We start from the raw sequence: 25475 nt of genomic DNA, 5'->3' as shown, positions 1-25475 counted from the left end.
TGCTAAAATGTGAAATGTTGACCCCATCTGTCAACCCCGACCTTGTATTGTTGTATTGGCATTTGCATAAATACAAAGTGCAAAATGCAAGTATAATCTCATGTAAAGGCAAACACATAAAGATGTATCATCAGAATATCAGAGTGAAAAGAAATATGTGCAAGATATGTCTTTACCAGCAGACACACACAGTGCATTCTGCGTCTGCTGTATTTCATAGTGCATATTTTTGGAATCACACAAAGGCTCTTTGAACAGGAATGAGATGCACTAACACATGCGTTATTATGTTGAATTAAAATGCAATAAGATAACTTTTATATTTTGTTTCTGGGACAGCAGTATGAGAATGTGATCACTGAAAAAGTGCTTTGATATATTTTTTCCCCGAGCCAGATTCCCCAAAGTCTTCTTCAAAATAAGATCATCTCTTTGTTCTATCGACTCGCCGAGTTGATTTAAGGACCTTTGGGAGACGAGATAACAGCCCGTCTTTTAAATTGCAGGAGGCAGAAAACATGAATCACCTTTTATTATTTGTAATTCTGTCGACATGAGTTTTATACATGCTCTCGCTTCTGTTCTCTGTCTTTCCTCTGGTCTCTGTTGCTGCTCTTTATTCCTTGTTCTGTGATCAAGGTCGGGAGAGAATATGTGAAATATTTTGAGGTGGGAAACGGAAGATAAGAGCAAGCGATCAAAGAAACAGGAAGTATTGGCAGGAAGCTGTCGGTAAGAAGGATAAAGTGCTTTTCAGTACCGTACCGCCTTTGGTGACTTTTTCTCAAATCTTTAAAAAAAATTTGGCACAAACATTCACCCGGACTTTAGAATGAACTCTGATCAGATTTTGGTGGTCGACGTTTTGGGCGTGACTCCAGAATTCATAAGCTGATTATGACACAAATTTACACAACTGTCTCAAAAGTGATGTCATTTTATATTCAAAAGGTCAAAGGTCAACTTCACTATGACATCATTGTTTTGTGGCCATAACTCAGGAAGAGAAGGGGTCATTGTGACCGTATTCAAGTCAAGTCAAAATTTTGTTTGTTGCCAAATACCTGAAAAACGAACGGCATTCCCATCAGCCTCAGCTGCACTATTTAGCGCTAATTAGAAAATTACCTCAATTAGCTGACTTCTAAATACACCACACTCATGGACCTTTAAGTGTTTTGGCAGAAAGCCTACACCGAGTAGTGTTATCTAACAAGAGAGGCTGACGTCATCGTAGACTAAACCCTAATATGACTTCCTCCTCCAGCAGGAAGTCGCTGAATCCGTTGTTGCTGTTTTGAGGAGGGTGTCAGACAGGGATGGTGGTGGTGGTGGTGGTGGTGGTGGTGATGATGATGATGGGCGTGGATGTGAACGTCCTGTTTAGAGAAGAAAGAGAGACAGAAAGAAGGACTTGCTATCGATATCCTCGCTGGAATCTCGTTTCCTCTGTCGGCGTTGGCATTTCCTCTTCTCCTTTCCCAAACTCCTCTGGGAAACAGATAGAGGGAGAGACACCACAGGATGATGGAAAGGAAAACAGTAATATGGTGATATTTTAATGAGTGACTCCTAGACTCTGTGTGCTGGAGGACGAGAGTAACGAGAGACAGAAGAATAAAACCTCATTATTAACAAGGTGGAAAAAATGAAAACGCTAATGATGCCATGCAGTATCCAGGTTCATGTTTTACTCTCATGCATTCAGTTAAGATAAAGAGAAGTGAAAGAATTAGGTGGTAATAACTGGCTAGCTTGTGTCTGGTGTTTTGGTTAGAGGTGCATTGCACTTGATCTGTTAAATTTGGGATTTATTGCATCAAACAACAGACTTTTTCATTATAATTATAAAGTGTTATATTAATAACGTGCCCATATGACATAAAAAGCACATTTCAGACAGACTAAAGGTCTGCTCCAACAGGCTAAATCTGTCGTCCCCCTCAAAGGCCAGGCCTTTCGTTCAGTCTCAGCCAAATCTTATATTCTCATAATTTCTACACTTATGTCTAATTGCACAAAGTAGCATCAGACATCAGGACATCTCTGCAAACAACAGAGCATTTCACATCTCAAACAGATACCTACTTGTCCCTCCTCTGTGGTAAATGCAGTCAGATGACATTAATTTACCCTATTGGACTGTAGATTTGAAGCCAATAACTCTTCTTATCTCATGCACCATTATCTTTTGACAAGGAAGAACTCTTCTGCAGCCTATCCAGGCTTGTCCGTCTGCGAAATAACCACAAAGGTGATTGAGTAATGCTCTTCATCTCCAAGAAACTGTTAGATAGAAACTGAGCACTTTGAGCTGTAGCCATAAGCCTTCAAACAATATCCAGAGACTTTTTATTAGCCAAATAAATGATGGCATGAAATGTGTTGCCAAAATAATGAAAATCCGTGAAAATTAAACTCTTTTCTGAAGTAACAGGAGTAAACAGAGTTCTGGGCTGCTGACTCTGTAAGTGTTTTTTTATTTTAGCTGCTTGATCATGCATTACAGTACTTGGCTGGATGCTCAGTCACGTAGCAGCGTGTAAAAAGTAATCCACAGGCGTCAGCGCAGGTAACTTTATATGCAAGAACACGACATTTACCACTGCCCCAGGTGTGTTTTGCGACTATATATATATGGGAGTCTGTGCGCAGCAGTAATAGCTTCACGCTTCTGCACACATCGAGTCAGGAGCTGGCACAAACTGCCTGCTTAAATATCTGTTTTTACGTGAGCGTGTGTCTGTAAAAGTGTGGTGGTAATTACACCTACTCCTGCTCCTGTAAGGAGTAGCTTGTTAGTCAGTAATTTTCCAGGAGTTATTAGCTGAAGTTGTGGAGTTCAGTCGGTGAAGGAGTCGCCTGTCCACTTTCTGAACTTTGGTTCCTCTTTCCCCACTTGAAAACAATCGAGCTTGACTTTAGCAGCTCAATGTTTTTGTTTTCCGGCCTGCAACTTTTCTGTTTGGACTCACTCTCATCAGTGTCTCATCAGCACCAAACAGCTGACAGACAGTGAGTGAGGAAAGTGAGTGACTGTGGAGCATTTAGCAGCTAAAGACACCGATATTTCCCGAATGAGCCGGCGGAAAACAGAGCTGAGGCAAGAGTAGATATTGGACCTCACATTCATTCTGGTGGCCAGAAGCAAGGTTACAAATGAGTAGATGTTAATCTGTGCCTGCTGGATGTGTAAACTGTGGGCCAACACATCCGGCATATCAACTTCATAAAGTGATTATAAGTGAATATATAACAAGTATTTACAGTTTGTTGTGCTTCCCTTAAAGAGGCCAAAAATCAGCTAGTGCAGATTACATTTTTAAATTACAGCCTTTAATTAGATGCAAGATATGTATAAAGATGTAGAGTTAAAAGGTTTGTTAACTTACTGTCAAAATTCAGTGTTCAGTTGTAATAGATGCACTACTAAAACGGTTGTCATTTTTTGCCAATACATATAAAACATTGAATGTTTCTCTGAGATTTGCACATGTAGAAATGTCCCTGAAGCAGCGGTTTCTGTGTTGGCAGGTTTTACAGCTTGTTGTCCAGTAGCTGTTCGTCATCCCAACGTTGAACACTCTGAATTCCGTGTTTCTTAGCTATTATAGTTTATTTTCACACACTGTCTGGGCAGGAAAAGAAGGTTTCCTTTGTAAAGAGGATGCACACAGAATATGATCTGTGAGTGGATCACAGCTTTAATTTGGTGTCCAGACTTATAAAAACACGCTGGAAACGTCCACTACATTTTCGGCACGTTTTAATGAATTAATCATTTTGTCTTGTTGTGCGCCGTTCAGACTGTAGGTGGCGGTGTAGTCAATGAAGTTCAACATGGTTGTCCTGACATGGATATCCTGGTTCAACAGGAGGGGGGTGTGTTGCCTGTTCATCATCCATCCTGTTTTTAAGCGTCGGTCAGAGTCAGCACTCGAGTTTGAGGACACGAGTCGTATCGCCACACAACGGCACTCGTGACCTTTGACCTGGAAATGTATGGCGGCGTTACAGGAAGGATGGAGGATCAAAGATGATGGGGGGGGAAGCCGGAAGATGAGAGGAGAATAAGCTGACACACGCACTGGCCGTTGTGTGATATCCATGAGATCAATGGAAAAGGACAGGCCAGGGGTCAAAGGTCAAGACTATTTCTACTTTAACAAGCACATTTCAGCATTATGCAATAGGAAGATGAGTGTTCACACAGGGGGGCCTGCTGTTCCTAACACTGGTGGGAGAAGTAATCACAACTTTTACTTAAGTATTAAGTACTTGATTACTTTCCATCACTGGTTCCTGTAGTGTGTGTGTACATTTTTTATTTTGAGACATTTCCCTTGGGTGTAACAGGAAGAACGGGGATGTCGACCAATCATCATCAGTGTAATTATGTAAATATAATAAATTTTATTGTCTTTAAATGAATATGGTGTTATCTGCTGCTGCAAGAGGATGCAAGTTAGCTTAAAAGAGTCTCAAGAACAGCTTTCATATCAGATGTTATAAATCCTCCTCCTCTCTGTAGCTGTTGAGCTGTGTTGCTCTGGGTTTCGTCTGTTTAGTCTTCAGCCCCTGTCTTCAGGGTGATGTTTGTTTGTAATGTTTCCCCTGTGCAGCGACCGTCGAGTCGTTTTTGGCCTGTTTGTCTCTCCTTATTGGCGCCCACCCGCATTAGGTGATCGGGGTCGTGAAATCTGAACTCTGCTGGGGGTCGACCACAGAAAAAGGTCACGGTGTCATCAATGTTAGATGCCGTTGTTTTGGGGCCCCACAGCTGGAGCGCTGACGGACATTTTCCAGGCTCGTTTCAACACACGCGCACACGCACACAGGCTGGAGTTTTCTGCAGGATTTTATCAGTTTATTGATTCACATAGCAACACAAACTCCCCACATTATAATATATGTCATTCACACCAAAATGCGGAAATGCCTCAAGAGTAACAGATCAGGGTTTGTCTATGGGATGAGGTCATTGATAGCTCTTTAGTCCGTCAATTAGACGTTGTTAAAGCTGCACATATCAAACTTTTACATGTTCACAATAGATCTACTGTGCTTATGTGTGGAAGTTGTTGCATGAAGTGACAAACCTACAGGGAATCATCAGCTGACTCTTTCAGCTCCTCGCTTTGGTTTTGCAGCTTTACTCTTTATTTCACGGACAACGCTAGCAGCTAGCTGGTGAGCACAAAGGAGCATTTAGCAGCTACAGAAGCAGCCATCAAGTCATTTTTAGGAAGATGAATGTGAAACCTGTTAAAACCGCAGTATAACGGGTATGAACAGATTAACCTCTAATACCAGCCATGCAGAATCGGATTCAAAATCACTTTAAAGCTGCTAGTAAATAGGCTTTTCGAGCAGGTTTTTGGTTGAATGCCCGAAATCTTTAAGATTAAGAGATTTCCATGTCTTGCTCTACAATATATAATATCAGTGAATACCACACCCCCCTCATTTTGAAGTCTTTATGTTTCTTAAAGAAGGTTTTTGTAAACCGGTGGCTAAAGACATTGAAGTCATGTGACCGTGCTGTAGTTCTTAGCTTCTTACTTCTGGTGATTGCATTTATGCTTCAAAAATCATAAAGGGTCGTTTTGCTGAACAGTCTTGCTGTAAGAAATGCTCAGTTTGTGGACTCTTCCTCCTCTTCTTCTCCCCTTTTCTCTCATCCTTTCTTCTCTTCTAATAAAACATCTTTGTTTTTCCTCACAGTCTCGAGTTTCTTTCTCTCATCTGTTATTTTCTCTCTCTCGCTCTCTCTCTCTCTCTCTCTCCTCTCTGTCCTTTTTATAGAGCTTTTATCCTGTTGTAATCCTCCTTCCACTCACATTCTCTCCCTCCCTCCTCACCTCCCTTTGGCTTCTACCTTCCTCTCCTTCAATCTCTTCCTCTATTCCTTCTTTCTCTCCCTCCTAACCTCATTCTCTTCCTTCCTCACCTCATTGTCAATCTCCCTTTCCCATCCTACCTCCTCCTTCTGTACCTTTCTCTCCCTCCTCTCCTTTCTTCCTTCCTTGCCTCCTTTTCTCCACTTCCACCTTCTTTTTCCTCCCTCCTTCCACTCTTTTCCTGCCTTTCTGTCTTTACAGTATTACCTTCATTTCTTCTCTCCTTACCCCCTACCTCCCACCCTATTTTCTCCTTTCCTACCTGTCTCTCACTCACTTTCTACCTCCTGCCCCCCCCCCCACCTTCTTATATCATGTATGAGCTCCTTTTCTTGTTCTCTACCTCCTGCTTCTCCTCATTTCTTTAAACCTTCTCTGCTCATCTTCCTAATTTTCTCACTTCCTAACTCCTCTCCCCTTTGTTTCCTCATTTCTTGCTCCTCCTTTCCTTCCTTACCCCTCCTTTTCCTCTTAGACCTCCCTCTTTTCATTTTTCTTCCTTCTCTGCTCCCCCACTTCCTGCTCCTGCTCCCTCCTTTTTTGTCTACCTCATACCTCCTTTTGTCCCTTTTATCCTTTTCAGCTTCCCTAACTAATTTTCTCACTCCTTACCTCCTATTTTCCTTTCCTACATCTTTCTCTCCCATTTTAACTCATTTTCTTGCTATCCTTTCTTTTCTATACCTCATTTCCTAGATATTATGTGCTTCTCTACCTCCTTATCTCCTCTATAAATTTATTTTTATGCTCCCTTCCTTTATGTCTTATATTAGCCCATTACTTTGCTCCCTACCCTATTTCCTTCTATGGCTCCTTCATTCCCTTCTCTACTTCTTCACCTCCTATCCTTGCATCCTACCCCTTTATATCCACAGTTGGCTCCTTGTCTTGCTCTTGCTTTTCTTCCCTATACCTCCTACTTACTTCCTTCTCATCCTTCCTGCCCAATTTTCTGCTTTACATTTTCCTTCCCTCCGTCCTTGCTTCCTCTCTCTCTTCCCTCTATTCTTAGCCCCCCATTCTCTTCCTCCTTGCTACCTCCTTCTCTCCTAGTCTCCCTTTCCTTCTTCCTTCACTCTTTCTCAAACTCTTCCCTCCATCGTGCATCGTCCTCCTATACAACTTCCCCTCCCTCCTTTCCTTTCCTTTCCTTTCCTTTCTCTCCTCTCTCTTGTGTTTATGTTCTCAGCTCCTGGAAGTCAATTCAGTATGCGGCGCTCCTCCTCCTCCTCCTCCTCCTCTCTTAATCTAACTGACTTCTCAGCCCTCCCCTCTCTCTCTCTTTCCCTCCCTCTCTTTTACACTCACTCACTTGCTTCTTTAAGTCCGACCTTCCGAGCTGCTCAAATGCTTTTTAGTGCCTAAACAAAGTCTGAATAACCAGGTCTGAGAAATCTATAAGGACTGACTGCAGGGGATTTTAATTGAATTGACACCCCAATACAGGTCCCCTCTCTCTCTCTCTCTCTCTCTCTCTCTCTCTCTCTCTCTCTCTCTCTCTCTCTCTCTCTCTCTCTGTGTGTGTCTCTGTGTGTCTGTATGTGTCTGTGTGTGTCTGTGTGTGTCTGTGTGTGTCTCTGTGTGCGTGTGTGTGTGTGCACACCTTGACATCTCAAAAGCCACCTGTCAGCTGTGTTATTGCTGTACTTTTTCAGCCTTTTCAGAAGTTGATGGATGAAGGATTTAACTCAAGTTGTGTTTTCAGTGTCTGTCTGTCTGTGTGTGGTAAGTGTGTGTGTTAAGTGTGTGTACAGCAGAGAATACTTTGGTGATTTATGATCAATGATGCTAAATCTCACTGAAGTTGATGTCTTATTGGGATCTTTTTGAGTGGAAGACCTATTACATACGTTATAAAATGACAGTGAAGGAAAGCTCTCCAGAATTAAACATGTGTTTGAAGTAGTAAGACCTTTATTTGTCTGAGAATCTGTCCAGTATTTCCTGAAAAGTCTTGTCTTATGCGTACAATAAGACTTTTTTATTTATGTGTTCTGGAAAACAGCGGATGTTTCCTAAAACTCATGGATCCCCGAGGAGCTCTGCTCGCTAAAATTAGGCAGGTGAGCAACTTTGTAAACACCGTTAATTCAGGCTTTTAAAAGATGGTAAACAAGGTTACTTAATTAACTCCCCCAAATGAGGTCAAGCTGTTGGCTGAAAAAGCGAGAATCTTGGATCTCATGCTCTGACGTGGTTTACACGAGCTGAAAGCAGGCGAGAATATCTCTGAACATCACAATTTAGGAAATTATATTTTGACACAGAACAACTAAAGAACCTTGAAATTTACTCACATTTTCTGGCTTTCGTCAGTGTTTTCATCACTTTAGACAACATGCATTGTGATGTATGCAGCAGCAATCACACACACACCAACACTCTGCACCTCTTGCACATACATAAACAAGGTTTTGGCATCATCCAACTAATCCACTTCTGCTGGTATTCGTCTACTGGCCTAACATTCAATTCCAGACAGCAGGGAGTCTGTGTGATCCCCAAAAAGTGTGTGTGTACACGTGTGTGTGTGTGTGTGTGTGGTAACATGCCAGTTTAGTCAGAACTGACACAATAGGGCTGCTGTGACGACGTAAGACCTGTTTCTGTGGCTGAGCCTCAATCCTTAGCACTGCCAAGGGGCCTATTAGTGCAGCCTGTCTGTTTACGTATGTGTGTGTGCGTCTCTGTGTGTGTGTTCTTTCTTGTCAGTGCTGGTGTGAATGAGTAAGTACCTTTGCATACTAATGAGTGCCAGGCTCAGTTGTGATGTGTTCCTGAGAGCATCCTAATGAGACCGGCCGCCGCTCCTGATTACTTTGATGAAAACACAGCGTGGAGCTGAATAATGTGACGATAATGTTCCTTCATTAGAAAGAATCATGGAGCCACAGCAGAAGTTTGAGCTCATTATTTCTGTGTCCATATACAGCGATTGGGGGGAAAAACACAATAAATTGGTTGTATTTCCAGGGATGAGAAGAAATGATTTAAATTAAACACTTCTTATACTGGAAAGCTTTTTCAAACAAACGTCAAATTGAATTTGATTCATCAAATCTGGCTTTTTATGTGAGTTTGTCCTCTTTCTGCTACCAGCCTTTGTGTAAAACTATATATGCTGTATGTATTACGTATATAAAAGCCTTATTCATTTGTTCTCTACTCCTGAGATCCTTTAAAGTACTGATGGGAGAAGTAAAGCTTTAGGTCACGGTTTATGCATTAGGGATTTATTTTTAGTCTAATACAGAGTTGGTATAGAAGAGCCAACTGTTAACGTATTGTACCTCACCAATGAAGCAGCAAAGCCCCCAGGGCGGCATGCAGGGATGTAGAGAGCTGGGAAAACATACTGTGTGTGAACAAAAAGAGAAAGAAAAGATGCCACACAGCTGATCGGCACATGAATTTAATACCCTGCCCCCGCCGCTTACACAGGAGAGGGCTTTTCCAAATATCTGTCCAGTGGAACAACGTCCTGACACAAATCATCACTGGTCAGCAAGATGTGGCTCTCTCAGTTAGCCAAGGTTTCTTATCTAAATTGGAGTAAGAAATGAATGATTTGATCAGCGCAGAAGCACCATATAGAATAAAGAGTACTTTTGTATTATCAGTATTTTAATAGCGTAAAAGTATACATATATATATATATATATATATATATATAGGAATATACACAGTGTAAGGATGCAATATGTTTTATTTTTTTATTTTTTACATGTAAAATGATGATTTATTATATGAAACTCAGCTCTAATGCTGAATTAGACTTAATATGAGCTTCTTAAATGCTCCAAAATCTGTCATTTTGGAGGGCTTTGGGAAATGACCGTCAGGTGCCACAGTTGTCATTTTTATCTTACGTTGTGTTTGACGAAGTTTTCTTTCTCCTAGAAATTCAACAGCAAATATGTTTTGTCAGAAATCAACATAATGATTTTTAATGAAAAGTTAAACTTAAAGTACAGCAGAATAGCAGTCATAGCAGTCATTGCCTCTGGCCAGCAGGGGGAGTTGCAGTAGATATTTAGGTGTATGTCACGCAAGTCACGACCCTAGACAGGAAGCTGTGATTGGTCAGGGCCCACCACATAATCCACCATGTCTCTCGGCAAGGATTTAAATTGTATGATTTACTAATCTGACTAAGCGAACATCTCGAAAGACAAAAATATCCTGTCGTCTGATCCTGGCATTAGATTGAAATGATGACTGGAAGGGTGGATTAAACCAGAAGTTTCCCCCCAGAGTTAATGCATCAAAGTATGGAGTAACACAAATATCCATCTAAATATGCAGCGTTCTGGGGAAATACACAAAACTTTGGTTCCTCTTCTTTATATAGACCTAATGTTATGTTAATGCATCACACCTTCATGTCATTAAGCAAACACACTGTTGCATCATGGGTAAGACCATATCCGTACCCACAGTGAGGATCTAGCCGGGACGTGAAGCAAAAAATGAAATTTCTCAGTAATGAAGTGCAGTTATTATGTTAATGTCAATGGAAACAATTCAAACTTTCCAGTTACTCGGGGAAAATAATCTCGTCACTTTCTGCTAATGAATGAGAGCGAGCGGTCGCATTAATCTCTGTCTCATATGCACTGAAGGATGAAAGGCTGAGGTTAATGATGAATAGCACACGGAGAAAGGAACAGAAGCGCCCATGGGAGGGACGAATACACACAGTCGCATTAACAGCAGCCCGACGGAGAGCTGAGGGAGGACGAAATAGAAACAGAGAGAGAGAGGGAAGGCGGGGAAACAAGAGGCAGAGGGGCGAGAGATTTAAAAACGACAAAAAAGTGAATGGGATCTGGTGTGGGGGGAGAAAATAGTGAAAGGCAAACAAAACAAGAAGCATCTGTTAGCTATCAGAGAACATTTCTTTTACTTTATCACTTCATCAGGCTGGGTAGGAAAACACAAACCTCATGTGAACACACTCCTTGTGTTGTACATACAAATGCATGTAATCAAACACATTTTCTGGCATTTTAAGAGGGTTATAATCTGAAAGTTTTAGCAGGTGCTGCTCTGTGTACGGTATGTTCTTGACTGTAATCACTCCTCCTGGCAATGCCTTCGTCCTGTTTGATCTCCAGAGTTGAAATGCTTCTTTCTGGGTTTACTAAGCGGAGATGGGGATGGAGATGATGGAGTTCATGCTTTTCATGTCATCACCACCTTTTCACCTGCCTCAGGATTGTTGACATGTGGTCCAAAATGCTGCTTCAGAGCTTTTCAGCTCTAAAAGGTCTCGTGATTCAGGTTTCTCTTCTTTGTCTTAGCATCCAATTCAGAATCCAATTTAAAGTTCTTGTGATTACTTATAGAGCCCTGTGTGGTGAGGTGCCTGCCTACGTTAGAGGTCTACTACAGCTCTACATTAACAGCAGGTCGTTAAGGTCCTCTGCTCAGGGTTTGTTGGTTGTTCCTCAAGCCAGGCTTTTTAGAACTGTTTTTATGTTGGTTGCCTGATTTTATTTTATTTACACACTTTGTGATGATGAGATGAGAGATTCATGAAATAAGTAACTAAAACTTAAAAAATGTTCACCCTGATGTGATGTTCTTCAGTCCAGATCTCATCTCATTCTCATGTATTCTTAAGGCGAGAGTGAAATCACAAAGGACTTGGTGAACATCTGGAAATTGTGAAAAATAATGTGATATTAGTATCAGCTCAAAGGGAAAAGCAATGTACTACACACACTCAAAGTAGGGTTTGGTTTTTTGTTAGTGTTGCTATGCCTGTTGAGGTCTCTACTGTGTTGTTACAATACTTAAAGGACCAGTTGTTGGATTTAGTGGCATCTGGTGGTGAGGTTGCAGCTTATTTAAAGGTGATTATACACTGATGAAAACATAATTCTGAATATTATATTCCATTTCTGCCATTTTCTGCCAATAGATAAAGCTGCATCTGGCACACTAGACCTTTAAAATAGTCAAGAACTAGCTTTGTGTAACAAATGGAATTAGACATCTAAGCCGTAGTCACAGTCCCCCCTCCTGGTTTCTGGTTCCTGGAATCGATGACATCCATGATTCAATAGAAAATCTGAAGAATGGGAATTGTTGAATCTGCCCTTCCTAGTCCTGGAACGATGGCCAGGTCACTGTGTCGTCAAACACAACATTGATCTGTCATAATGGTTGAGTCTGATCTTTAAAATCGGACTAAAGTTCTTCACCACAAGTTATGTTTGGTTTGCCTCAACATTAAGAGACACCTTATGTTTACGCCACCAAAAACCACATGCAGAGTTCGCTGGTCAAACATGCTGATCACAATCAGATTTTATGTGGTTATATGATGATGATGTGGTATATTATTGTATTAAATTACAGTTTTGACTTTATATTGCACCACAGGAATGAACAAATCAAAGGAGCCAAACAACACTGGACATAGCACATTATCCACACATGAGCAAACAAGTTCAGTATCGGCAACAGAGGGATTTACTGACCCCAGCACAGATGATTGGACACATATGAACACTTATGACTGCGCACATGTGGGAACAGACAAATGAGACAAATTCACAATGAATGATGCATTTCATATGTTGATGACCTCCAGCTCCTCGTTGGGATCGTCCGGGCTGTTTGGTTACAGAAGCTGCGTATCGTATATTTCAGAAACCGTGAACTTGAACGTGGATGGCGTGGGTCACAGAGTAAATGTGCGGTTGTGCATCTCATTGTTGCCGTGCAATAACAAACACTGACTGCACTGAGGCAAATGTGACGAACGTTTTATTTTGTGACACATAAATACGCACATCTGTTCCAGAGAGAGAGAAAATATACGAGATAATGTATAGGCTGACTTTCTCTAAACACACTGAGCATGAGTCAAGGCGCTTATCCTAAATGTCAGCTCCTGCCATTGGACGTTCCCATGGTATTGCTATTGCCACTGAGCCATGTTTGCTTTGAGACGCTGTGTGTCACCCTTTTTAGCAAAAAGTAGACAAGGCCTCACCCACCTCTGTGGGCAGCTGTCATCCAGTTTCACCACAGTGGGATTGTCTGGTTGCGTTTAGCATTAAGGCCAAAGCAATTTTCTCCAATCACGCTGTGCCATGTGGGCCGAGGCCGGCTCACTTACAGACATGAGACAGACATGTGGAAGTAAATGTATATGCACAGAGGAGACGCCACACGGAGCGAGGCGGTCACTATAAATGATTATGAAAGGTTGCATAATTTAAGGCAGGATGAGATAAGGCTGGAGGCAGATTGCTTACAAAAGGATGATTATATAAAGGCATGTATACACGTGTATAGTACTCAGATAAAGTCAAGTTCTAAGCTTTGGTCGGGTTCTTTCAGTGGTTCCTTTAAGTGGACGCTGTGCAACTTTTTAAAAGAGGAAATAAAACAATGTTTGTCTTCCAAAGGAAAATCTGAATTCATGAGCACTGAATAGCTTTGTAGTTGCAGCCATTCTCGGTTGATTGCCTCAGCATTTTCCTGTACGTGTCAAGGCCATATAGGGGAATGCAGCATGTTGTTCTTATAGTCTGTAAAAGTTCAATCAGTGCACGGCGCTAAAGGCAGGAACCAGCGAGCTTTAGACTTTAAGCATGAAGCCTGAAGTGGTCTTGCTCAGAGTTTATTACTCTGTGTATACAACAGTTAAAATGACGCAGAGCACGTGCAGGCTTCTTTGGAAATATGGGCTGTAAATGTATGAAACGCTCCACATTTTAATGCAGGTTTTGAACATTTCTGACTTGTGTGACATAACTATAACTGAACCATGCATGACATAAATGGAGACTCCGTCAATTTTACACACTGAGATCACTTCACCAGTCACGAGGCGTCTCGTCAGCATGCGAAAACAGTTGCGTAATGTCTTCTGTGGATCAAGAGGAGCTTTGTCAAGTCTGAGGAAATTGTCCCAGCGATGTCGTAAAGGTTATCTTGGTTTGTGCTGGGAGACACAGGAAGTCTGAGTGCAGTGCGTCTGTTTATCATTGAGTCATTTAGAAGCTGATTGATTGACATACTTTCACGCGGCGTTCCTCCAGCGTGCAGGCACTGCACACATACATCACAAACATGTTTTTGTCTGACAGGGTCAGCCAGTCTTGAAACAGGGGCCTCAGATCTAGAGTGTGTTTGTCTGCTTCTTGTTAACCCCTGGTCGCTGCATCCCTCCATCAAACCGCTGCCTCTCCTCCCTCAGTCGTTCACCAAGCCTCAGCTTCACTCTTCACTTCATTTTGTTTTTCCTGTTTCCTGGGGAAGTAAGAGGAAGTATTTAGAAGTAAAAGTACTAATGCCACACTACAACTGAAAGTGCTGTATTGAAAATGTTGCTTAAGTAAAAAAAATCTAAGTATAATACAGAAAATGTACTGAAATTATTAAAAGTAACAGTAGTCAATGCAGAAAAATGTCTCCTGTGACTGTGATCATTTTCTCCATTAATCGATTGTAAAAATTCAGAAAATAGTGAGCTGTCACAATTAGCCAGAGCCCAAGTGACACCTTCGCAATGCTTGTTTTGTCCAACCAATGACACAAAATTAAATGTTAATGAAAAATAAATCAGATTATTAACATAATTACGAGGAAAAGCAAGAAATCCTCATATTTGTTGAAAGCATGAACGTTTTTAGCATGAAAAATTATAATTTATTATAAAAATTGGCTAATTAAGGTTAAGATTTGTACTTAAGGACAGTACTTGAGTAAATATACTTAGTTACACCCCCCCCACTGGCGTTACTTTGAGACCAGTGGGTCCATTTGAAGCCTCAGATGTTTTGTGTCCAATAAAGTCCAGTTTTGAGGTTAAATTAAAATGATCTCCATGGGGAGGTGGGATCATTGTATAATGAAAGCGGGGTCAAATTTGTCTGTCCATGTCTCAGATAGTCTCCCAGACATTATTAGCTGGAGCTCGGCCTATCTCAGCATCTCGCCTGCACGGATGGATGTATCCACTCAGATGTTTAGTGCAACAGTGAAGTGCTTCTTCAACGGAAGTCGCTAAATAAAACATCTGCTTCAGACTGCAGGAAAAGAAATTCCAGCTGTTCACGAGGGAATATCTGAAAAAGTTTTACTGGACTAACAATAGTTCTATTTATTAATCGGCGTGTTGCATGGCGGCATTTTAGCAGCGATAAATGGATTTCACAAGACCCCAGAGCCCTGCAGTTTACAATGGAGCATGAAACTATGTGTGTGCGTGTGTGTGTGTGTAAGAAAGTGCTCATAATGCTGAAAAATGTTTTACTGTTGTATCATTGAATTGTTGCTTCTGATGCATTTGTGTGTAATTTTAGTGTTTTGTGTGGTCGAGGTGGACTGATTTGAATATTATACTTTATTATCATGCTTTCTGTTGAAGAAAACAGTAAGTGACCCTTGAGTTCAGATCATTTTACCACAGTTACGAGAGTTTCAAGGATGCCTGAAGAATTCAAGGAGGAAATTTTGGAGATTTCTGAGCTTATTATCAAGTTTAGATTAGCCATGTCGTCCTTTGAATGCATTAAAAAAATGAATGAATAAAAGATTAAATAGATGATGAAGAACTAGAATCAAATCAAAAGCCAACTCAATATTACGCTCCAGCCTGTGATTGACCCTCAGGTCCACTGTGGTAGTGTCATGTTCTGCATGGAAAAAGCTTGAAACACTGGAGGTAAAGACATGACGTCCAGGTTTTTTCAAACAAATTAACCAACACATGGCCCCTCATGTGTTCAGTCAGTGGAGTTCCCCACTGAAACAACACGGCTGTGGCTGGAGAGAGAGAGAGACTTAAATTAGCAGCCATTGTAGAGAAATCTCAAGGGTGAGAGACAAAGCCTGAACAAACCACAGTCGGTAGCTGAATGTGTAAACTAATAATACAATCAAAAGCCTGTTCATGTGAAGAGAATGAGAGGAGTGATAATAAAAGCACATGATATCTGACTGATTCCTGACACAAAACTGCACTCACAGTGTACACAGCTTTCACTTCAGTAAAAGTAGCAGTACCATTGCAAATACTGGTACAAGTAAAAGTACAAAACTATCAGCATCTATAATACTTAAAGTATTAAAAGTAAACTCATTATTCAGAATAATGTGTATTATTAGATTATAATTATGAATGCATTCATTTCTGTTACTTTAATGTTGCTACTTAAAATTGCTAAGTAGTTTAATATATGATGATTAATAAATATTAAGAAATAATGTGTCATAGTTATTAGTTGAGTAGATTTTGTATTAATGATCTGAATTTCCGCAGTAGCTAAAGCTTTGAAATCAGTAATGTGGAATAAAAAGTATTTCCTGTAGTGGAGCAGAAAATGGAATAACTCAAGTAAAGTAGATCAAAATTATAATTCAGTATAACGCTTGAGTAAATGTACTTAGTTACTTTCCTATTTCTGTGAATATTTGGCTGTGTTTACCTCCAATATACAAGTGAGACATCAACTCTTTGAGCCACATCCAGCCCGAGCTTCTGGTCAGCTTGTTGTTTACAGCCTGAAGTCTTAAAGATGAAAGCAGGGACGAAGTTTGGGACTTGTGAGTCGCTGTTTGTAACTGAATCTTCTAGCTTTTGTGCCATTTGAGGGTTTTTTGCCCTTAAAGAGCTTGATGGTTGGTTGATAATGGCAGACTGTGAGGCTTTGGCAGAAAATTAGTTGTAAATGGATAAGAGGATAAGTGGCGATCGTGATTAATACGGTCCTTCCTCACTAACCCCTCGTCTCTTGTCCCGGCAGGGGGACCACACGTGGGCGACCATGTTGGGTCAGAGTGTGCGGTTACAGCCGGTTCCCATCCAGAGCCTGTCAGAGCTGGAGCGAGCCCGGTTACAGGAAGTCGCCTTGTACCACCTGGAAGAGAGGGACCTGGACTTCAAGATCAGCATCCCAAGAGGTACGAACATAGCTATTATAGGATGGTCATGATTCAACATGTTGCCCAGTAAGGGTAGTTTTCTCTTCTTGAGTTCATTCTTTTAAAGCATTGATTTGGCTGCACCTATGAACATGATTTAAAGGAATAGTTCAACATTTTAGCACGTTTTTGCTGTCTTGCAAAGAGTCTTATGAGACTATTCATACTCTCATCTTCATGCTAAATATGAAGCAAGAGCCTGGAGTCAATTAGTTTAGCCTCTGTTAAAAGTAAAGAAATCCAGCTACCAGCACCTCTAAAGCTCCCTAATTAACATTAGTGCTACTAACCATTACTTTCATTGTTGATTGATCTGTCAATTATTTTCTTGATTAATTGTTTTCTCTATAAAATGTCAGAAAAGACATGAATCATTGTTTCCTAAAGCCTAAGATAATGTCCTCAAATGTCTTGTTTTGTCCACAACGCAAAGATATTCAGTTTATTTGTCACAGAACAGTGAAGAAAACAGGAAATATTCACATTTCAAAAGCTGGAATCAGAGAATTTTGACTTTTTGTCTTCAATTATGGGTTGTGGAGACGAGTGGGAGCCGAGAGGTTGGAGGAGCTAAGGGGTGACATGGTCAACCCGGCGCCAGTTTAGATTAAGTGGCTGATAACGAGTGACTCTGCCCCGTCCGGTGACCGCTGAGGTTGAACTGTCCTTGAGGGAGGACGAGCCTCCGACTGTCGAGGGAGCCATAACGGTCTGTCAGGGAATCTGAGGAATGAGCGTGAAGCAGGAAGACGTGGAGGATGAGCCTGCACGCTCATTCAGCTCTCCTCGGCCACATGTGTGAGCAGTCCGAGTTGTCAGCTACGATAAGACGGGGCAAAGGATGCTGTGTGGTGTGTTTAATCATCTGCGTGTTTCACTCAATAACTGAAATACCACTGGCTGGATTTGGAGTGCAGTTTATCTTGGGGGATTTGGGGTGGGTTTAAAAAATGTGAGGCAATATTTGTGGATAGAAAATGAGAAGTGTGCAAACTTGTCAGTGAAATATCAGAGAAAGGTGGGTTAGATTAGCTCCTTCCTGCTCGGCGGCTGAACAAATGCCGTTTTTAGCCATTTTTCAACTTTAATAAAGTTGAAAGATGGCTAATGCTATCTCTGACGAGGACGGTTTCTAAAAGGATGATCTGCTATCGAAAGGAAAATAATCTCATGTGGAGCCGGAGCCAAAAAACTGCTGGGGCTGAATATGATACGAGGCCGAGTGCCTTTCTCAGCTCTGGACACGATCCTGAGCTCTGCGGCTTGGCTGTAGCCTGATAAATCAGAGTGAATTCACAGCTGTGTCAATCTCATTCACACCAGTCGCCCTTTTTTTGTGGCCTTTATTGTGTTGTTGTTTTCTTTCTGGCTCTGGCACTGGAATATGATATCCTCAGTTCTAATCCTGCAAACAAACTGTTAGTTTTCCGACTGGGAAAGCAGGAAGTTAAACAGCAGACTTTGATTTGCTGAAAAACTCAAGTCAGGCCTAATGGTTCAATCATTGCTTTCAGTTTGCCAAAGCCAGGACCGCATAGGTGTCTGCTCTGCCCTGTGCAACGCAAACTCTCCACTATCTTGCAAATGAGGTCAAACGATGTGTTGGGGCCTCTTCACATGCAGGTACATGCAGGTACATGCAGGTACATGCAGGTGTCTCTGCCTCCACAGCAGGTCTGTTTAAAACATGTTTGCTCATCACTTGTTAGTGAGGCTGCAATGCGACTGCAGCTTCAAGACTAAACTCCCACTGACCTTCTGCCTGTTTTCATTATCTCTGCCAAGGGCCTAGTTTCCTCTGGGGATGGGAGCGGTAAATGTCTCCCTCGCTTTTCAAAATGTTATGTTTGTCTCCTTCACATCTATCGTTTCTGATCCGTTTTCTTTCTAAAGCCTCTCTATGGTCCTCTTATTGTGCAGCCACCGGTTATTAGCATGCAGTCAGAGCAATGAGCTCAACAAGCTGCAGCAAGTGGTGCTTTTTGGCTTTCTTTTTGCCCTGGTTTCCTCCTCTCAGGCTACTTAAAGGCTGCTTAATGGTGAAAGCTGTTGGAGCTGCATGAAACCTCAATACATTTGACAAACAGCAAGGCTTAAAGATGTTGGGTCATGAATGTAAGCTTCTGTTCCATGCAGAATATCATCTTCGTCACCCTAAATAAGAAGATACAGCCTCTACGTAGGCTGCTGTCCTACCTTAACAGCTGGATGAGTGGCTACGTCAGGCCCTGGACTGTGTGTTTGAATAGTCTTTGATAACAGCGGGACATACCTCAACACTTTTCCTCCGCTGATGTTTACTTGCACAGCCGTTCCTCCTCTCGCCACTGAACCTCTCCCTGCTTTGAAATATGGTTTGTGTGCAATCATCTTATCCATCTGAACTCTGAGGTAGTAAATCCAGCCAATAAAGTGGGATCGTTTTCACAAATAACCCGTAAATCTTACAAACACCTCATAGACTGCGGCCTGGGAGGTTTCCCTTGTATTTATTGGGGCTGGAGGGTCAGGAGGATCACAGAGCGGAGAGTCTGATGCTCAGAAACAAACACAGCTGACTGTACAAGTGGTGTGTGCAGCCCTTCTCCTGTGAGACCGGTCGGCATGTAAGCTGATTTTCTCAGACTCAACCGCTTTCTCCCATACTGTTGTCCCCTCTCAGGGTTATTAACCCCCGACCTGCTCAACTTTGACCGCGCTGCTGCTTCAGGTCCTGTTTACGCATGGTCTCCAATAAACAGATCCACAGATTCCCATTGAGATCAAAAATCCTTTTGCTTACTAACTTAATTTACCTCCATGCAGCAAAGCTGCTCTCAGCTTTTGGTCTCCATCAACCCCTGAGGGAGATACCTGGCTCTTTAGCTGCTAAATGCTGAGCAGGTAGGGTACGGTGGGTTTTTAGAGGTGTTTCACTGACAACAGCTGCAGAAAAAATACTGTGAGAGTGAACCAAAGCAGTAAAGTTGGACTAAAACTCACTATGAAGCTTCTTGAGGCTAATCCTGATGAGTCCAGATTGTTTTAATTAGAGCAAAAGTGAAATTAAAACCATCGCGGTTTCTTATTTTTATGCTGATGACTATGTTCGTGTGGTTTTATTTCTTCGTTTACTTTCTGCTATGAATATTTCTTCTGTTTTCAGTTACTTTTGATGCTTCAGTGTTCTTGTTTTCTCTGTTTGGATCTTGTTCATTCAGTCCTTTAACAATCAGATGTTTATACTCACACTGTACTGCTTTCTTCTGAATTAAGCCTATGTGAACGTGTATAACTCTCATTCTGAGGACATAAATCTATTTGGCACATTTTTGGAACAGTGGAACAATGTGAATTTTAGGGTTAAGACTTGGCTTTGGTTTCGGGTCTCAGGGGATTTAAGTAAACGAATCGTCCCTTAAGTGACGGAAAAGTGTGTGTGTGTTTGTCACATATGAGTCAGAACAACACACATCCTGTGAGACTCCACTCTCCCCTGCCCTCCTCATGTTTGGGAAGCCTTTGCATTTCATCTCCTCCACTTATTTTTTCTTAATTTCTGATCTTTAAGGATAAATGTAAACTTAGCGTTCACTGCTTTGCGCCTGTTTAAATGTTTACATTATCTGGGCCAGCAGTCAATCATGATAACCTGTGCTACAGATTTACTTCTCAGATATTCCATATGGAACAATCTGGGACGTACAGAACGGACCCGGCCTTGAATTAAGTAATCTGTAAACAGCAGCTCCACTTAACCGAAACAAGACGTTCAGCCCACGCAAACCCAGCCGGAGAGGAAGGACGTGGAGCCTGCAAAACACAACAAAACACACATTCCCGCTTCCCATTGGAAGTGAACTTGTTGGGTGATGAAGCAGTGGCGGCAAATACGGGGAGTTTAATCAGCAGCGGCCCTTTTTTTTCTGCTTCCTGCGAACAGCTCATGAACCGACGCGCCAGTTTAACTTAAATAAGGAGAGATGTAGATGTTTCTTGTGTGCAGTTAATAACATCAGGCATGATTGCAGGGCTGGTCTGAGTCTTACTCTCAGCGCTCTGTGAGTAAGTGTGGGAATTTTCGTCCTCGGTTTCTCCCCTGGGGTGATATCTGTGCAGTCCACCCGGCCCGTCACGGTCTCTGCACCACCTCCCTCCGTCCTCCCCTCCCTGGCTTTAGGCTTTCTGCTGGTTTTGTTTCTTCTTCTGCACTTTCACTCCTCCGGTTTCATCACTCTTTCCATCACAAAAATCTTCAGCTTCTCTTTTTCTCTTTTTTCCCCCTCCACGCCATTAAAACCTCTCCGGGCTCTTTGTGCACGCATGCTTCTTTTTCATGAACATGTATGGTCATGTGTGTGCCGGCATCCGTGTGCGTGCACCTCTGTCTTTGTTTGTGCATGTGTTTCTCAGTTTTATTGGCAGCGTCCTGTGAATTCTTTGCGAAACGTGTCAGTAGTTTTGAGGCTGATTTGCTCTTATTTGGTGTTGCTGCGAGTTCGTTCTCAAGGCCCGTTCTCTGAATCGCTGCTCTGCGGGGACTCCGAACTAACTCGCTCTCTCCTTCCTCTCATCTTCTTCACTTTCACTTGTTTTTTTCTGCTCTAATTTTGCCTGATCTCCACTTTTTTGTTCTTACATTCAGGAAAGCCCCTTCTAAAGAGTGTCTTGGCTGTACCTGAAGCAATCACTCGACTGACAGAATTGCAGAATTAATGGCAAAGTGTTTCTGTTCAAGTTTATTTTCAAGCAAAAATAGCACTTTATAAATAGCTTTTTTGACAATTTGCTGTTTTTCTCCATTTATATTATTGCAAATTGGATTTTGTTTACTGGATAAAACAAGAAATCTGATGTCCTGCACAAGAGGACAGACATAAGACAAAATGAATGAAGTAAAATTTTTTTTAATTTTAACAGTCCATCAGTCCTTCATCACCAATATGTTCGATCTCTCTCGGTTTATTCATCATCAGAGGTTTCACTGAGCAGCTACGTGCATCCTCTGCTGTTGCTATAGCCATTCAATGATTCATCTGTGTTTAAATAGAAGCAGAAAAGAAGCAGTTTTGTACAATTTCCAGCATCCTGTAATCGATTGAAATGATGCCTTTCACCAAAACTTTCCGCCAACAACAAGTAATGATGCAAAACTGCAGGAAAATATCCGAGTCTGTTGGACTTGGAAGCCCGGGCTGTTTTCTCTGTGTTTGTCTGTCATCTTAACTCTTTGTGAATGTGCATTATGTAATCACACACATACGCACACACACACACACAGACGGACATCTGAGGGGCGTTGCTGAGAGATTATCTAAGATGGAGGTGGCGTGTGTGAGGTGGGCGGGGCCGTGCACTTTGGAAATAAACTTTAATTTCCTGCAGTCATGGGAATTTGACCCTTTTATCCCGTCTTGCACACACACACACACATAAGTACATACACACACATTCACATAGACACAGATACTCTTTTTTTTCCCTACTTGCTGGTTTTTCCCAGTGTTTGAGGGGGAAATGAGCAATGAATTTCCATCTTTACAGTTCCAAATATTCTGGACGGCATCATTTGTGATGCAGGGGTCTCTGATCGTTCCTTAATAGGGAAAAGACCTTGAATTGGTGATCTCTAAACAACAGCTTTAGTAACCCAAACAACGGCTTCTTCCATGTAAATCCAGTCAGAGGGGGAGGTAGAGGTCATAAAACAGAGGACTGGACACAAAAGAAAACATACAACAGACAGAGAGCTTCTGCTGCACATAAGCATGGATTTACATCGAGTGTATTCTGCTGCCGAACTCTGTTACTGCACCAGCAATATTTTTAAGTGACTGATGTGTGTTTTTTCTTTCAATGTTTGGCGAGTGATCCACGTGAATTTAGAGAAAAACAGCAAACAAAAAGGGTGCGAGAATGCAAATGAAATGACATCGCATTTCTTGCAGTGTGGCATTCAGGTCTGCTCTGTAAATTACATGTTCATATTTTACATCTTTTGCTTTTGTCACTGCATCCCATGTCTGTGCGTTTTTAATGAAGGAATTCTTTGTAAATGCTTTGTGAGCTCTTTGCTCAATCACATCATTAAATCTTAAACTCAACTGCACGAAGTTTTTTCAGTGTAACACTTTAACATCAGCTTTACTGTTTAAAATGTGGATTTTCCCTTTAGTGTCATGCCAGTAATACAGTTTTGGGCTGTTTATTTACCTCTCTCTCTCTCCATGTCCATATAAAACACACACACACACACACTGTTTGCCTTTGTCTTTCTTGTCTGGGGCTGTGCAGCCATTAAGCAAAGGGCTGTTCAAACAAACAACAAGGCCTCGGCCATTGAAATGCTCGGCTCTATTCTTAGGACTGAGGAAGAGGTGCGAGCACTCAGGAGAAAAAGATAACAAGTGAAAAAGAGAGGAAAGGGAAAAAGGTCGTAACGATGGAGGGTTGGGATTGCGAGTGTGTGCCTGAGAGAAAGAAGAGATGGTTGAGTTTCTTCAGTTAATTTGAGGCTGATAAAAGGAGCCTTCGTCTGTGTTGACCGGAGAGTCAGCGACAGGCGTCCCTGAACTAACACTGCACACATCCACACATTCTTGAGCATTTTATTTGACTATGTCTTTTTTTTTTTTTCCTCCCTCACAGAAATACGCAAACGGAGAAAATCTCTACGCAGGAAGTTTGACTCCTTTTCAAAGGAAAAGAAAGAGCGAGGTGAGTTCACCACACAAACGCAGTCTCGTGTGGTTCGACGTGAAACCGTCTCCGACCACAGTTTGTCTGCTTTCATAACCTGCGTTCCCACAAAGTCCCCGTGTGACCCACAGGCTCTGTAGTGTTTGCTACGGTAAATATTACAACACACAATGTCCCCTCTGTCCATTACAGCAGCATCACCGCCGCTGACGTCCGGCAGCTTTTACCGCTAATGGACTTACATACTTGAAACGCTGTGTTTATAAAGCACAAGTGTCTCAGGGCTGCCGGCTGACTCATGGAGCATTCAGTGAGTCAGGCTTGTGTTTCATTGTCTCGGCGCCTTTTATGCATTGTTGCACCATAAACTTAATAATGAATGAGCGCAAACGCCCTCAACGTGCTCTCCCACAGTCATGCAGTGTCACCCTCCATATAAAAACGCATCTCCATCAGCAGCGAGAGTGTTTTTGTGCACACCAGTGCCCTGATTACTGGAAGTAGCCAGCTTAAAGTCATGTTTTACTCTTAACATTTACGTTGTTCAAAGGGATGTGATGGGTGGTTGAACTTGAAATAAACTTATGGCTGCAGTCTCATTTGATAAGTATGTTTAAAGTGTTTTTTTGAGATGGCATCTTAAGTGATTTAAGTTAATCTGTCGATTAGTTAAAAGCTCTCGTTGACGTTTTTCCAGCTTTCCAAGTAAAAGGAGGCAGCTGCCTCATTGGCCCAACACTCCTCAGGGTCCCTGAAGGCCTCTGGAGTCTCTGTGTGTCACTTGGTTTATGGTAATCTGATCAGTTTGAAATTGGTTTTGGGGCCAAAGCACAAGATCAGCTGAGGTTATAAAGGCTTCAAAGACTCTGTGTTTTTACACTGAGGTCCTGTCTTGTCGAGGCCCGTGTCGTAATGTAGTTTTAAAACCGCCATGTTTTCGGTGCTGACAGGTCACCACAAACCACAAACTCGAACAATCCTACTTTTCTGTGCTGTCGCTTTTGTAAGACTTCATACTTTCACCCCCCTGAAAAGTAGCATTTCCCCTCATGACGTTTATCTACTTCGTCTTTGGGCCGTAAGTTACCGACATGTGTTCACATACAGACCACACACTCATGTGAAGGAGAAAAGTGTGTATCTCGACATTTCTAACAGCATGATATCTGCTCTTTACTGGATCTAAATCTTAAAGTGGAGGTATAAAAATAAAAGACAACCTCCTTCATTATTTATATTCAGCAGATCTTTTACTTAAAGGATAACTTTCGTTTTTTACAACCTGGACCTTATTTGTAGCATTAAATACGACCATTTACTCACCCAGACAACTTTGGTGGCATTTGGAGTCGTTTTGAAGAAATTAGCCCCAGAGGAGCGGCGCGTATATCCGTATAATGCGAGTACTCTGGGCATCCATATGCAGCCTCTATATAACGCATAATCTGCGGCGAAACTAGACAACTACCTCTGACGTGGATGATGTCATTTCCGAACTCCGCACACTGCGAGCAGCCAGCCACAACACGGCTAACTCTGCGGCGGTCGGCTACGAATACGGAATAACGAACCATAGCTGTGCCAAACTACAGCTAAACTAGCCGACCGCCGGCTCAGAGGGGAATAGCACCAGCATATCATAACAAAATATTGGAATATGAACGAGTTTCGCCGCAGATTATGCGTTATTTAGAGGCTGCGCATGGATGCCCCGAGTACTCGCATTACACGGATATACGCGCCGCTCCTCTGGGGCTAATTTCTTTAAAACGACTCCAAATGCCAACAAAGTTGTCTGGGTGTCTGGTCGTATTTAATGCTAGAAATAAGGTCCAGGTTGTAAAAAACGAAAGTTATCCTTTAAAGCTGCAGCGCGTGAGAGTGTAACATTCATACGTACAGTATGTTTTCATTAGATTATAATCAGCTGAAAATAAGAATCATGATCTA

General features: G+C 41.9%; 1 protein-coding gene across 2 annotated transcripts in view; it reads left to right on the top strand.

Moving 5' to 3' along the window:
* Positions 1 to 25475, top strand: part of arhgap36 (Rho GTPase activating protein 36) — a 58790-nt gene that overhangs the window by 14730 nt on the left and 18585 nt on the right. The window contains exons 1-3 of one of the 2 annotated variants that reach the window (XM_041965196.1): positions 7211 to 7346; positions 16670 to 16826; positions 23475 to 23543. In XM_041965196.1, coding sequence (XP_041821130.1) covers positions 16691 to 16826; positions 23475 to 23543 — 205 coding nt within the window. In that variant the 5' untranslated portion in view covers positions 7211 to 7346; positions 16670 to 16690. Of the gene's footprint in view, positions 1 to 7210; positions 7347 to 16669; positions 16827 to 23474; positions 23544 to 25475 lie in introns of those variants that run through there. The other variant, XM_041965195.1, reaches the window with a different exon arrangement.

This window comes from Chelmon rostratus, chromosome 23, assembly GCF_017976325.1.
Source record: "Chelmon rostratus isolate fCheRos1 chromosome 23, fCheRos1.pri, whole genome shotgun sequence".
In the NCBI taxonomy this organism is placed as follows: Eukaryota; Metazoa; Chordata; class Actinopteri; order Chaetodontiformes; family Chaetodontidae; genus Chelmon; species Chelmon rostratus.
The sequence above is the reverse complement of the archived record's forward strand: the minus strand, read 5'-3'. Positions and strand labels throughout refer to the sequence as shown.